The 15,501-nt window shown below is 44.0% G+C and overlaps 1 protein-coding gene and 1 pseudogene across 4 annotated transcripts in view; both read right to left on the bottom strand.

The window, feature by feature from the left end:
- BLM (BLM RecQ like helicase) overlaps window positions 1-15,501 on the bottom strand; it is an 89,799-nt gene that overhangs the window by 22,935 nt on the left and 51,363 nt on the right. For all 4 annotated transcript variants that reach the window (XM_040493589.1, XM_040493587.1, XM_040493588.1 and 1 more), the window contains 2 exons: window positions 8,757-8,863; window positions 7,219-7,379 (listed from right to left, as the gene is read on the bottom strand). In XM_040493589.1, coding sequence (XP_040349523.1) covers window positions 7,219-7,379; window positions 8,757-8,863 — 268 coding nt within the window. The remainder of the gene's footprint in view (window positions 1-7,218; window positions 7,380-8,756; window positions 8,864-15,501) is intronic.
- LOC121042355 (thioredoxin-like protein 4B) lies at window positions 180-1,321 on the bottom strand (annotated as a pseudogene).

The following is a 15,501-nucleotide window of genomic DNA, read 5'->3' as shown; positions in this document are numbered from 1 at the left end:
TTAAAGACACATTTTAATCACAGATGCCTCTAAAAGCTCTATCCTCTATTTTACTTTAAAATGCACTCTATACAACTATCTAGTTTCTTTTTCTCTTTCTCTTTCCTTCCTTCTTTCCTTCTTTCTTTCTCTACTTCCTTCCTTCCTTCCTTCTTCCTTCCTTCCTTTCTTTCTTCTCCTATCGGTAGAGAATCATTTATTTCAAGAGAAACTGAGATAATAAGGACTGGAGACAGGAGAGCATGAGACAAATACATGAGTGGAGAAACAGGTGAGGGCAAGGGTATGTGTGTGGGTACCTTTAGGGTAAAAAATAAGTACTTCTGTTCTTACGGGAAGTGATTTCCTATCTTACTTGTATATCAAAATCAACATAAATATACTAGCCAATGTTCAGAAGGATTCTGTATCATCTTAAGGACTAAAGAGAAGCACAATATAAATTTTCAAAAATCCCGCTGGGTAAAGTGACCCCAGTCATCTTGACTGCTCTGGGGTTTGCAAGGAACAGACATTTAAGCATCCCTGCTCATTGAGGTCGTCAGCGTGGTCTTCTACTTGGGGGTGGGGTATTTTCTACCCAAGTCAGCACTCTTCTCCACTGGGACGCTAAACACACGTCCGAAGGACTCCAGGAAAATGGCACAGCTGGGTTCAGGTGCTGTTTCACGATGTGCTTTTTTCTTCAACTTTGACAGTAGTGAATGCGCTAAATGTCTTGATAGAGAAGGTCACATTTGGGAATATTCTTGGGATCAGCAAGACTTTGGACAATAAGCTTTCCCCTCACTGCTCCTCGATAAATTACTTCAACCACATCTATGAAGTCTTGCTTGGTTTTGAAACTTCCCACAAACTTGGCGTGATCAGGAGACCCCTAATTCACTTTCATGTGCTGCCCATCGAAGAAGAACACAGTAGATGGAATATAACTGATGTCAAATTAGTGCGTGTAAACGGGAGTTCGGTCCACATCTACCAGATAGATACATGGCAGCCATTCTACTCAGGTCAGAAGACGTCTTAGAAGGAATATCATCTGGCTGCAGACAGACAGGATGCTCATCTCTCCCAAACCTGAACCAACGCCTTCTCTGCAGTACTTTTTTATTGCTTGGTCTACTTCTTTTTTGCTAGTTAGCTTGGGCAACAGGAAGCTCACCTCGATATGATCCAAATATTTATCTTCACCGTCACTCTTTATTTGTGCAAGGCACCTCCTTCTCTTCCACTCGAGGACTGTCCTCAACCCCGACCACTTCTCCAAAAGGTTGGTACACTGGCAGTTCCCTTCTTCTACACCAAAAGCAGCGACCCTAACTCAAAGTAACCCAAGGGTTACTGCCTCCCAACTCTGGCAGACCACTTAAAAAAATGTATAACAACAATCTAGTTTCTTAAGTTGGTCCCATTATTTTGCATGACTAATGTGCGATCTTCATATTGATAATTTGCAATTACTACTGAGACCCAAAAAGGTAAAGAGAGGCTCGTGTGGTGGGGTGGCAGGCACTTTCTCATGGATTTGGTATTGTCACATAAGGGGCCAGACTCAAGAGCAGTCAGCACTCCGAACGTGCTGCTACATCTAGTTCTCTTATGTTTTTTTTTTTTTAATTTTAATTTTTTTTAATGTTTATTTTTGAGAGCGACAAAAAACAAGTGGGGGAGGGGCAGAGATGGAGGGAGACACAGAATCCGAAGCAGGCTCCAGGCTCTAAGCTGACAGCACAGAGCCCAATGCGGGGCTCCAACCCACGAGCCGTGAGATCCTGACCTGAGCTGAAGTCAGATGCTTACCCGATTGAACCACCCAGGTGCCCCTCTCTTATGTTTTTGATATGGAGGTATGAGGGGCACTGCCCACACAGCCATAGCACCGAGGTCATGGTCATGATCGGGTCGCTCAGGAGCTCCAGGGTGATGATCACTGCTAGTGCCTCTGATGCTTCAGGAACCGTGGCAATGTCACCTGTGCCCGTGTTTACCATCTGTTTTTCCCTAGTGGGAGCAGCTGATCAATCACACACCAGCTTCTTTTCCTCAACAGCTGATTTCAAAGTAAAAACTTGTGAAATTTTTATTGGAACTCACATGAGTAAAAGTCTGACAGTTGCTTATATTAGGGGGGAAAAAAAAGACTGGAGACCATGCATCGTGGCTGATGCAAATTACTTAGGAAAACCAAGGTGACAGTTGAACTTCAGGAGCTTCATAAATTGATTTTTAGTAAAAAAACCATTTTCAAGAATAACCATGGCAGTTGCAAATTTAGGGCTTATTAACCCAAAAACATTACATCTCCAGGCAAAATTATATTATACAAATAAAGCTGCGAGACCAGTATTTCAAAAGCAACCAAACTACCTGGTAGCCAGACTGAGGCTGATGACATGATTTCGGTCACTGGGCACCAGGGAGAGGAACAGCACGAGGTGGAGTAGGCTGATAGCAAACGGGCGTGTTTGTCCACACTGGTGACGGCTGCGGCCTGAACTACAGGCTAGTCGTCCCCCCAGATTTATGGCACTTTTACCGAAGGAAATGTCCTTGGAGAGAGAAAGTCTGCCGGAGCCTCTAGTGGCTGAGAGCAGGTGGGGAGGCTGTGCAGAGTGGGGTGGCAGCCCACAGGCCCACAGGGCATGGCCTGCAGCGGTCCCACAAGTAGGGGGGCTCCCAAAGGCAAGTCTCCCAAGGTCAAGGTCTGCTGAGGTCGAGGGGTGGGCCAGGGGCAGTGTGCAGGCTCCCAGGGAGGTGACCCTGAAGCCAACTTCCCCTGAAAGCCTTTAGCCTTGTCACTGGGAAAACTGGCTTAGTCGAGCTGTTACTTCCTTCTTTATTTCTGTGTTGCTCTTAAAACGCCAGACTATAATAATTTCTTTGTGAAGAAAAACAATGAAGTTTTTATTCTATCTCACAAATCTAACAAGATCAAGGTTGTCCAGTGACTGTATTATTATACCTGGATGGTAAGGATTAGCTAGTCTGAAAACAAACAAAAACTCACCAATTGTTTAAAACCATATTTTTGATCAAAGTGTTTTATGTACATATATACAAATATGTTATCTGTATGCATGTGTACTGTGGAATATTTATACTATACGTAGAGATTTAAAGAACTTGAAAATATTCGGCTTTTTTCTCATCTATTTTTCTATTCAATTTTCTTTTTTTTTTTATTAAAAAAATGTTTATTTAATTTTGAGAGAGAATGTGAGTGTGAGTGAGCGAGGGAGGGGCAGAGAGAGGGAGACAGAGAATCCCAAGCAGGCTCCAGGCTCTGAGCTGTCAGCACAGAGCCCGACACGGGGCTCGAACTCACGAACTGTGAGATCATGACCTGAGCTGGAGTCAGATGCTTAACTGACTGAGCTACCCAGGTGTCCTTCAATTTTCTTTTTTATGGTTGAGATCTCACACTTCTGGATTCTATTTGTCCCTACGTTTTTCCATCGTTGACATTTGAACATTTTCAAATCATTATGAAATTCTTCACAAACCATTTTCAATGTCAGGAATGCTCTATAATGTACCCAGTCACTCAGGACATTTAGGCTGTTTATATAACACTATCATACAGTTAACAACATTGCAATAATCTTGTATGGTGAGAAGTGGTAAGTACAATTGTCAAATCACTGTGCTGAACTGAAAGTAATATAATATCGTCTGTCAGCTATCCTTCAATTAAAAAACAACAACAACAACAAAAAAGTAAAAAAACAGCCATGTAAATTCCAAGCCCATATTTCAGATCTGAGGCTCTTGTACAGTCTACAGTATTTTTTTCCAGAAAGGCTCTCAGGAGCACTGTAGGAAATTGCCCCTTACAGCATCGACCCCAACAGTTAATAGAAGTCTGCTAATACTAGAGGTGAAAATGGTCGCTCACTGTTTTTAAATTTGGATTTAATAATTAGCAAAGTTGCACTTTGGAATACATTTGTGCTTAGACTTTGCTGGCTCCTTTTTTCATTTTTTATTAAAAAAAATTTAAGTTTATTTATTTATTGAGAGAGTGCGTGTGTGAGTGAGGGAGGGGCAGAGAGAGAGGAAGGAGAGAGAGAATCCCAAGCAGGCTCCTCACTGTCAGTACAGAGCCGGATGCAGGGCTCGAACCTGGGAATCATGAGATCGTGATTTGAGCCGAAGTCAAGAGTCCAATGCTTACCTGACTGAGCCACCAAAGCACCCTCAGCTCCTTTTCGATGTCTCTTGATAGCGTGGGGTAATTTACTATTTGAGATTCATGTCTTTATCAAAGTTTTACACGCTCTATGGGATGTTTTATTTGCTGAAGACATTATTTCCCCAGTTTGCTGTTGCCTTTAATTTTGCTCACCAACACACAAGTGTTTAGGTATTTAGGTTTTTAATCATTTCTATCAATTCCTTCCTTTTGAGCTCTTTTTAAGCTTAGGTTCTCTTCCAGCCAGGGCTCCTACGTTTAAAAATACCAACAGCTTTACTTACCTGTGATTTTGATAGGAGGATCCAAAACAATCCCTCCCAGCAGGTAAGTGGTACCTCTGGTTGGATCACCCTCCTTTTTTAATTTTTCAGTGCCTTCCTTGCCACACGCTATTTTTACACATTTTCCAGGTGAATTCTGGATTTCTGTGTCACTGATGTGTCTGTGATGTACTGCAAAGCCAGTGTTCATGTGTTTTCCTTTTCTTGCCAAGTTCCTTCGGTTATTTAAACTGGGATAGTCTTCCAAGCAAACTTTAGAAAAAGTTTATCAAAGGAATAAAAAAAAAAAAAACAACCCACTGGAATTTTGCTGAAATATACAAGTTAGGGAGGACTGGCATCTGTGATTACTTCACTGACGATAAGGCAGTGATCCACTTTCTGGACTTCACAATCTGAAAGTGCCCTTCCGTTGTGTTCAACACACATAACAATGAGCAGGCTGTGAAATTCTTCAGTCCCAGGCTTCCCTTCTCTGATTCTGAAGACCGCGTGTCCTGCTTCTGTTATTTAGTGAAACAGTCTCAGGTCTGTCTGGTTTCTGTAGAGTATCTTATTTCTTTATCTTGGTGAATGTAATTTCTTTTAGCCCTTCGTTAATCGGTGAACTATGTCTACATTTACCTTTTCCCCCAGTGACACGGAAATAAAGCTTTTAAATTTGTTAAATATTTCTTATGTACTCATTTAGAACACATCTGCCTGTTGTATCTGTATCCCAACTATCGTGATTTCCTTCTTGGACACACTGATTATTCTTAGGCGGATGCCCTGACACCAACAAATACCATTTTCCTTTTTTCCCCTAATTTTAATCTGTTTTCTTTCCTTCGCATTTTTAAGTTATTCGCTACCTGATTGATGCAAATGTCTGCACTGATCTGAACCATTTGTGTCCTGATACATAATTCTGTTTGTTTTGCCTTTCGTGCATTTTCTTATCTGGATAAATTTCATTTTTATTTGTGCCTTCATCTCAGCCTGTAATCTTCCTATGGTAGAGTGCTTCTGGTTCATATAAGTCAAGTCTTCTGACATCTTTCCAAGGACACTAGGCTAATATACTCTAAGATTTCTTCTGTTTTCCGTTAGAAAATACTTTTGAGAGATGTTTTTCCTCTAAATCTTCAGGGTAATTTCCCTTTTTGTGACCTGAAAACTTCATAGGCTGAAAAAGTTATTTAGTTGTTTTCCTCAAAGTCATCGATGTTACTGAGAAAGATCTATCCAAGGCCGGCACCTGCTGCTATAGGAGATGCCTAGAGTGTTCTTAGTTGTCTTCCTCTTGATCCACTTGGGTGATAAATCGGTCATCTCAGAAATCTCAACACCATTAGTTATTATGGAAATGCAAATTAAAATCACAATGAGATGCCACTTCACATCCCCTAGGATGGCTACAGTAAAAAAGACAATAATGGGTAATAATAATAAGGCAGAGACACTGGAACCTCACACGTTGCTGCTCAAACTGTAAAATTCTGTAGCTGCTTTTGAAACAGTTTGGTAGTTCCTCAAAAAGCTAAACGTAGAGTTACCGTATGACTAAGCAATTCCATTCCTAGGTACCCACCCGAGAGAAATGAAAACGTGTTCACACAAAAACACGTACACAGATGTTCACAGAAGCATTACATTATGCGCCAATAGCCAAAAAGTGGGTGCAACCAAATGTCTACTAACTGATGGATGGATGACAAACTGGGCTATATCCCTACCATGGAAGCTACCTGGCCACAAAAGAAATAACGTACGGATACATGCTGCAATGTGGATAAATCTTAAAAACATTATGCTAAATAAATCAGTCACAAAAGAACACATACTGTATGATTTCACTCGCGTGAAATGTCCAGAACAGGAAAACCTATAGAGACAGACTAGCAGTGGTTAGGTTAGTGGTTGCCAGGGGCTGGGGGGTTGGTGGAATGGGGAGTGGCTGCTAATGGGTATGGAGTTTATTTGGGGGATGATGAAATACTCTGGAATTAGACAGTGGTGGTGGTTGCACAACCTTGTGAATATACTAAAAACCACTGACTTGTATACTCTGAAAGGGCGAATTATAGCTGAATAAAAAAAATTTTTTTTTTATTTAAGAAAAAGCAACTTTGGAATGTTTTTAAATTTCAGTCTTCTTTTGATGTTTATGGTATTTGTTTATTTTTTTATTTAGTTATGTTTATTTATTTTGAAAGAGAGAGGGAAAGAGAGCATGAGCAGGGGGAGGGGCAGAGAGAGAGACAGGCAGAGAATCCCAAACAGGCTCCACACTGTCAGCAAGGAGCCCGATGTGGGGCTCGACCTCACAAACCATGAGATCATGACCCGAGCTGAGATCAAGAGCTGGATGCTTAAGCGGGGCGCCTGGGTGGCGCAGTCGGTTAAGCGTCCGACTTCAGCCAGGTCACGATCTCACGGTCCGTGAGTTCGAGCCCCGCGTCGGGCTCTGGGCGGATGGCTCAGAGCCTGGACCCTGTTTCTGATTCTGTGTCTCCCTCTCTCTCTGCCCCTCCCCCGTTCATGCTCTGTCTCTCTCTGTCCCAAAAAAATAAATAAACGTTAAAAAAAAATTAAAAAAAAAAAAAAAAAGAGAGCTGGATGCTTAAACCGACTGAGCTGCCCGGGCGCCCCGATGTTTACTGTCTTTAAAGTAAAAACAATTTTCATCCTGTGTGTGCACGTTTGCTCGTGTCCTATAAAAGATCATTTCCTTGATTTGTTTATTATAGAAAATGTTACCTGGCAACCATCCTGATTAATCCACTTGTGCTGTACTTCATCCCTGGCAGAATCGCTGAGGCCGGCGTGATAAGCAAGGGCAGCAAGACCATCCTTCTGTAAAGTGTCAGCCATTGTGTCGCATTCTCGCCTGGAGAGGCAGTAGATGATCCCAGAGTCATCTGCCGAGAAACCAAAACAGAGCTTTTATCGTAAATAACAACACAATTTTCATTGTGTTCGTAGAAATATGTGCACCACGAGCAGACCTCCAGGGTATTGCTAGAGTAGAGGGTGGTCACAGACGCAGAGTGATTCAAGCGACGAATTCACACGCACTGGAGAAGACAGGATGGGACCTTCCGTTATGCCCCCAGATGACTCCTTAGGTGGGCCTGGAGGAAGCCCGGGCTCTGTTTCACACTGGCCATGCAGCCGGAAGGCACCCTTCCACGAACATTGTGGAAAGCGTGAGGCAATGTGCATCAGCCTTAGAAATGCTTCTGCCTTTTGACCCCGTTCCTTCTATGAAACTCATCTAGGAAATAAAGGGGTACCATGGCTTCTGCCAAAAGTTTTGTTTCTACTTTTGAAAATTAGAAAAACTTCAATGGCCACCATTAGGGGATTAATTAAGAAAGGACATCATGAAAAAAACTATACCGTAATTATTAAGTGGTTTCTAAGTTTTCTGAAGAACCCTGACGATGTTCAAGGTACAGAGCGGGTTAAGGGTAGAAAAAGTGCACACACAGTACGCTAATGGAAAGAAACACACACAAACAACTGCTGGAGGGAAGTAAACCCCAGATGGTCCCAGCGACTTGTCTTGAGGTGACTCTTGTCTTTTGCTTCTTTCTTTTTGTTGCTTTCTTGGTTTCTTCAAGGAGCACGTATTCTATGTGTCGTTTTGAAAACCACAAAATGAGAGGCGTTAAAGAAAAAGCCCTCTCTCCGTGGCAGAGCCAAAGGTGCAGACAAAAACGTGCTATCTATATTCGCCACCCGGGACAAGGGGGTCTGGAAGGGAAATCACAGATGACTTCTTGGTCCACCTCTCTGCACGGTCTGATTTGCTCAAACAAACACGTACACTAATTTTAAAAACACGAACTAGAGGTGGTCACCAAGAACAATTCTCTCTGGGAAAGGAGCAGGGGGGTTATGTGGAAAACTACCACGAGTTTTGCAATCTCTCATCTTAGGTAACAGAACTCCGAGGCAGACCCTCGGGAGAAGCCCCTAACACAGAGACTGCTAGAATCCGTACCGACAGGGGCCAGAGGAGAGACGCCGAAACCACGAACTACAGCACGGGTGTGTGTGTGGGGGGGGGGTCATCTCATATACTTCTTCTTAGGGTTTATTGTTATCAAACCAAATGGGATTTTACAATTTCCAGCAGTGAGGCAGTTGTGATTTGCTGTTCTATAAATAGCTAGTTAGTGCTACTGTCATGGGAAAAGCGATGTTTAACATGCACACACACATTCTATCGTGGTACGAATACCACAATATTTACTTATTACTTCTAGACATAATTCGTCACATGTACTCACGTGGGTGATGCTTTCTGATCCACTCTAAGCAATCAAATGCGACCTTTTTGGGTTTTTTCGGTAACACATAGTATTTCAGATTATGTCTGTTAAAGCTCATGCTAAACCTAGAAGCCCCAAAGAGAAAATTTTGTTATTAACAGAAAATATAGTTTTACTCACTTTTATACATCAAACACTGATTTTCCACAATGCGAACCTAATGATCAAGCCACCTGAAGCGGATGATGGTCCCTGGCAGCTTGCGTTACACGATGCTCGAGGGGAAGTCAGGTTAAGTGTTTGCAGAGGGAACGGTGATAGGGAACAAATGTCTGTGGGACGAGATGACAAGGAATCAGGAGGGCTGTGGAAGATAACACGTAGAGAGGACAGGTGAGTCAGGAGCCCGGTCCCTAAGATGAGGTCAATTACAAGCAGAGGTGGATAAAACTGAAAAATCACAGAGAAAACACACACTTTAGGCCGCCAATGTTCCCAAAATTTGATGGCGGACATAAAGAGCTGATTGCAGGGCAGCAGCGGGAGCCAAAGCCCTCTGGATCACAGATCGCTGCCCTGTGCTCTGCGCCCCGAAGGGCATGGGCTGATTCTGACACACATGTGCCCCCTTTCTCTTCTGGCCCACCTGCCTCCTCCCTCCTGCTTCCTCAGGGGGCTTTTCTCCATTCTCTCTGCTCTTGTATTTCAGGTCCTTCTGCCAATTCTTCCCCTTTGTCTCTGAATATGTTCTAGGGCCACCAATACCCCCAAACAGCAGAAGCTTCTCTTGTCCCTGCGCTCCCCTGCGGGTGGCACCTCGCCTCTGCCTTGCCCGCCAGTGGCAAATTTCTCAGAAGACACTCACGCCCCCAACCAACTGACCACACATCCAATTTCAATTCCTGTCACCTCCATTCTGGCTTTTGCCATTACCATGCTACTAAGATTGTTTTATCTAAGCTTTTAAATTTCATTTTTTTATTTTTGAGAGACAGAGTGACACAAAGTGAGAGTGGGGGAGGGGCAGAAAGAGGGAGACACAGAATCCGAAGCAGCTCCAGGCTCTGAGCTGTCAGCACAGAGCCCAACGCGGGGCCTGAACCCACAAACCGTGAGATCATGACCTGAGCCGAAGTCGGATGCTTAACCGACTGAGCCACCCAGGCACCCCCCCCCCGTATCTAAGCTTTTATTTTTTATTTATTTATTTTTTTAAGTTTTATTTATTTTTGAGACAGAGAGAGACAGAGCATGAACTGGGGAGGAGCAGAGAGAGAGAGGGAGACACAGAATCCGAAACAGGCTCCAGGCTCCGAGCTGTCAGCACAGAGCCCGACGCGGGGCTCGAACTCATGGACCGCGAGATCATGACCTGAGCTGAAGTCGGACGCCCAACCGACCAAGCCACCCAGGGGCCCCTAAACTTTACTTTTAAAACTAAAGAAAGGTGAGGGGATTGTTACGGGGTCCCGGGCCCTGCAGGGACTCCCCCACTAACCCAGGCTCCAAAGGATCAACTTCTTTGGTTTTAGGACGAACGAATGACTTCCATGTGGGCGGGGCAGCCGTGTTCCTCACGGGACCGCCCTGCAGGTAAGACGGCCAGGGAGCAGTGGGGCTGCCTGCAGGGGGTGTGCTGGTCTCCTTCAGACCTCATTCTCCGGCCCCTCTGTCGCTCCGTGTCGTCAGCATCGTCCCTGAAAGCCTCCAATGGCACCGACTGTTTCAGGTCCACGGGCTTGCTCCCTCCCCGCTGAGCCCTCGAGTTTCTCTGTCTCCTTCTCTGCTTCCTACGCTTGCTCCTGCAGTGGGGGCCTCTTCCCTCCTCCCCGCATCACCTTCTTTTTTTTCAATGTTTTTAAAAATTTTTTATTTATTTTTTTATTTATTTTTGGGACAGAGAGAGACAGAGCATGAACGGGGGAGGGGCAGAGAGAGAGGGAGACACAGAATCGGAAACAGGCTCCAGGCTCCGAGCCATCAGCCCAGAACCCGACGCGGGGCTCGAACTCACGGACCGCGAGATCGTGACCTGGCTGAAGTCGGACGCTTAACCGACTGCGCCACCCAGGCGCCCCCCGCATCACCTTCTTTAAGCAGCACCGAGCGTCAGCCCTACCCGCCCTGACTCAGGCTTCTCCTCACACTTCTAAACCGCCGTCCAACTTCTTTCTCAACCAGTGGTCTGAAACAGGGGTACGCGTACCCCAACTTCACAAAGATCTTCTAAAGGTACATCAGCAAAGACAACAACCGCAAACGAGTCAGTTTGCAGGTCCTCCATTTGCACGTGGACTGTCTCCCGAGAAGACTGATCTGAGGACACTCCTGTGGCCGAGACATCCTGCGCGTTACCCCGGCCCCGCCTGCCCCCTTTACGCGGCCGTCCTCTCACTTTGTAAAAACCGACCAACCAACCAACCCTGCTCTTCACCTGTCCTGAACTTCATGGCCGCGCACTGGTCTGGCGGTAAAAACCTCCAGGACACCACATGGAGCAAACTGAATGTAGTGCGGGTGTGTAGGTGAAATTTTCTTTAATCAAAGTACCAGAAACCCTTGGTAGGGCTTCATGTCTTGTGAGGGCTTTCCATATTTGTGTTGGGAGTAAAGCGTAGTGCCCTTGGCTGCTGTCACAGGATGCAGCACTCTGGGAGCCTTGCAAGACTGCTGCTAACCGGCACCTTGAACCTGCCTCTTAGGCTGTTCACGTGCACAGAGCACGGAGTCCTCCCTTCTAGTGCTTGAAATGGCCAAAGAACGGGTGGGTAGTGGATCACAGCGGGGGCGGGGTGGAGGCAGGAGGCAAAAGACTGCCTCATCCATGGACTGTTTTGATCGTTCTCAGTCAATTATTTATAATCACTGCCACAGCAAAGGAAACCACAGTCTTGATAAAATGATGGCATAAAAAGAACGGCCCGGGAGTACCAATGATGTAGATAATATTAAAACTTATTTGAGTTACTCTGGGCGCAGGCTGGGAATGGTGCAGGAGGCCCCCCCCCCCCCCAGCATGACGCTGACATCATGACTATCATCAGGAAGTGTCTTGTCACCTACATTGTAACCTGTAACTGCACAACAATGGTTATGTATTTAAAAAAAAAAAAAAAAGGAGCTCGGGGTCAAAAAAGAGACAAGAACAAGTAGAGGTGGAATCAGAACCCACTTATGCTGCCGGTGGGGATGTTTGGAAAAGTCTGGCAGTTCTTCAAAAGGTGAAAATCAGGGATACCGTACAATTGGGCAATTCCACTCCTGGGTACAGACCCAAGAGAAATGAAAACAGGGCCACACAAAAACCTGTATGTGAACAGAGAGATTTGTAATAGCCCCAAATGGAAACAACACCAGTATTCACCAACAGATGAAGAAAATGTGCCATACCCAGACAAAAAACAATATTACTCAACAATAAACTCTGAAAACATTGTGCTAAGTAAAAGAAACCACTCGCAAAAGACCACAGATCACATGATTCCATTTATATGAGATATCCCCAAATAGACAAGTCTATAAACAGAAGGTGGGTTAGTGGTTGCCACGGGCTGAGGGGGCTGTGAGGGGGAGACGGGTGAGTACTAATGGACGTGGGTTTTTGTGCAGGGTGATGAAAACGTTCTAAAATTGATTGTGGTCATGGCTGCACAACTCTGAGCATACTAAAAACCACTCAATTGTGCACTTTAAATGGGAGAGTTGTATGATACATGGACTCCCTCTCAATAAAGCAGTGATCAGAAACTGGCACGTAATCTGAACAAGTTTTAAAACCTGTGACGTAATTGAAAAAAACTTAGAAATGTTTAACTAATTAACTTAGTCAAATTACTAAAAGTAATAAAGTGACATGAGATTAGGAAATAAAGTTGCAGACCTCAAACTCAAAACCAAAACAAGAATCTCTACTGCAAAAGGACTGCCCAAGTCCAGCACATGGGCCACTGACTAAATGCAGCAGGTGCACCATGTGCTCTGATGAAAATGTTAACAGTCTCCTCGAGTTTGTCCTATTGGCCTGTTGGAAAATGGGATGTTTGGAATTTCCAAATATTCAGTTAGAGACCATTCCCATCAACTAAAGAATACGTAAGTGAATGTGGAATGCCCACACAACAGATCATTCAGCCATAAAAAGGAACGAAGTCCTGATATATGTGGCAACACGGATGAGCCTTGAAAACACCGCTCGGGGGGAGATGATGGACACGCGAGATGGGAAGAATGGGAAGTGACTGCTGATGAGTGCTAGCTTCCTTTTTTGGGGTGACAGAAATGTTCTACACTTAGATATGGGGGGGTGGTTGCACACACCTCTGTGAAAATACCAAAACCCTACTAAATTCTAACCTTTAAATGGGTGAATTTTATGATGTGTCAATTATCTATTTTTATTTTCTAAGTAGGCTCTGCTCAATGTGGGGCTCAAACGCATGACCTGGAGGACACAGGGTCACATACTCCACCAACTGAGCCAGCCAGGCACCCTGACTGTATCTCAATAAAGATACTTTTTACTTTTTTTAAAAAAAGCTTGAGATTCCATTGTATCTTCACTGAGGGAGTACTGATATCAACTGACATTAACATGGTAACTATGATTAGGTCCAGGGTATCAAACTCCTGTCATTTTAAGTGATGTGTCGGGAAATGGAATCAATTTGTGCTCAAGCTCTAGTTGCTTTTGAAGCTGAGATAGTTGTCATGGGAATGTGCACTAAATAGTTCATGTGAACTGAGAAACAAAGACAGACTCTTCCCTTTAAATAAATGGAAATAACTTTAATGCAGGTGATTGGTTTGGCAATGAACACTGGCTTGGCCAATTACGTTCCAGAGTCATGTCCCGGTATCTGAAAGAGCTAACTGGCAGCCACAAAGTTCTGACAAGGCTGTTATTTAAAAGTGTATCATACAATAAAAACACACGTCAAAATGTATTAGAAAAGGCCTACTGAAACTAACAGCGTTTTGATTTCCCCAACTCTTCCGAATATATTGGATACAAGACTCATTTAAGTGAAGGAGGAACAACAACATGCAATGGTCATTAGATAAATCTTGGTAAAACTTTTTTATAGTATGTTTCCCAGAAAAAGTACAGTGAGTAATGATCTGACTTATTTTGCCAGTCAGAGAGTTTACAGGTCTTTGCTTCTCACAAAATTTAAAGGACCTAGTTGAGTTGTCAGCTGACAGATCATAAAAGATAATTTTTGATGACAGATCATTATGTAATTTTGGCATATACGTCAGAAAAAACTCAAATAATTGAGTGTCGCTGCTAAAATAAAATGCTTTCCATTCCCATCTACAAGTTTATGTGAATAACAGTTCTCACTGCTTACATCTACGAAAACAAGAAATATGGACGGAGTCGATTCATCCACAGATGTATCAGCTAATTGAAGAAATGTCTACTCTGATCAGTTATATATAACTAATCATTATAATAATTCAATCTGGAAGAAAATTTTAGTATGGGAAATTTAAAAGCAACTTTTCATTTATATACATATATTTGTATACATATTTTTCTTATAGGTATGATAAACAAGATTTCATGCAGAAAAATATATCACCTTAGGATAAAAATCTGTGAGGAAAACTGAAGAGAAATATGAATTCAAAGAGGAAGAGGAAAGATGTAAAATATCTGTTAAAGATATTTTTAAAGACATGTAAAATTAAACATTTTAATGTGTTTTGTGAGTGAAAGTAGGTATAAAATTGCTATTATATTTATATTCTACTGGATACATTTAAAAGGGCTAGGTGACAATTTTATTGAAAAATGTTATTTACAATAGACCTCATTCTTTTTATTTAAAACTCGTGTTGAAACATTTTTGGTGTCTGGTTAGAAATATACAAGGGGTACAGTTTTCCAATTCTTTCAGGAAGCACATTGTGACCAGAGAAACTATGAAGACTGAGGACGTGGCCATCTCTACTACCCCTTGAACACCCCCCACACCACAGATCTAAAAATCACATTCACCACCCATCCCATCCCTCCACCCCCTCTCCTGCATGTCCGTGGTCAACGGTACCAGAAACTAACATAAACTTCCACCGTTCACCTTTCTTACGCCACTGGTTGCCAGTCTTACGGATGCAACTGTGCTTTCCCTTGACCCTGTCCCCTCCGTGCTCTTCCCCTGTTTCCACCACCGTCCCCTCTCTCCTAGAACGCTACGGTGGGGTTCCTACGGGCCGTCCTGCCTCTGATCTCTTGTTCCTCTGTTCCATCTTCTGTTCCACTGCCAGGGTCATCGTTCTACCATCAGATTCAGGTCACCACTTCCCAGGTCGAGCTGTCCACAGGATAAAGTCCACACGCTTCAGCATCACAAAACGCCAAGGCCCCCCCACGATATGGGATCAAGCCTCCTTCCCGGGGTTGGCCCTTCTCTGGGTTGCTCCACTTATCTTACAGATTATTCACCGCTCCTTGGATCCGATCTGGACTCTGATGCCAGGAACTTCAGCCCTGAATTCTCACTCTCTACCTGTTAAAATGTCACCACTTCACACCCAGTAGGATGGGTATCATTGAAAAGACACATGGTGGGGCGCCTGGGTGGCGCAGTCGGTTAAGCGTCCGACTTCAGCCAGGTCACGATCTCGCGGTCCGTGAGTTCGAGCCCCGCGTCAGGCTCTGGGCTGATGGCTCAGAGCCTGGAGCCTGTTTCCGATTCTGTGTCTCCCTCTCTCTCTGCCCCTACCCCATTCATGCTCTGTCTCTCTCTGTCCCAAA

The sequence above is a fragment of the Herpailurus yagouaroundi genome, unplaced genomic scaffold (assembly GCF_014898765.1).
Source record: "Herpailurus yagouaroundi ecotype Mexico unplaced genomic scaffold, PumYag 185, whole genome shotgun sequence".
In the NCBI taxonomy this organism is placed as follows: Eukaryota; Metazoa; Chordata; class Mammalia; order Carnivora; family Felidae; genus Herpailurus; species Herpailurus yagouaroundi.
The sequence above is the reverse complement of the archived record's forward strand: the minus strand, read 5'-3'. Positions and strand labels throughout refer to the sequence as shown.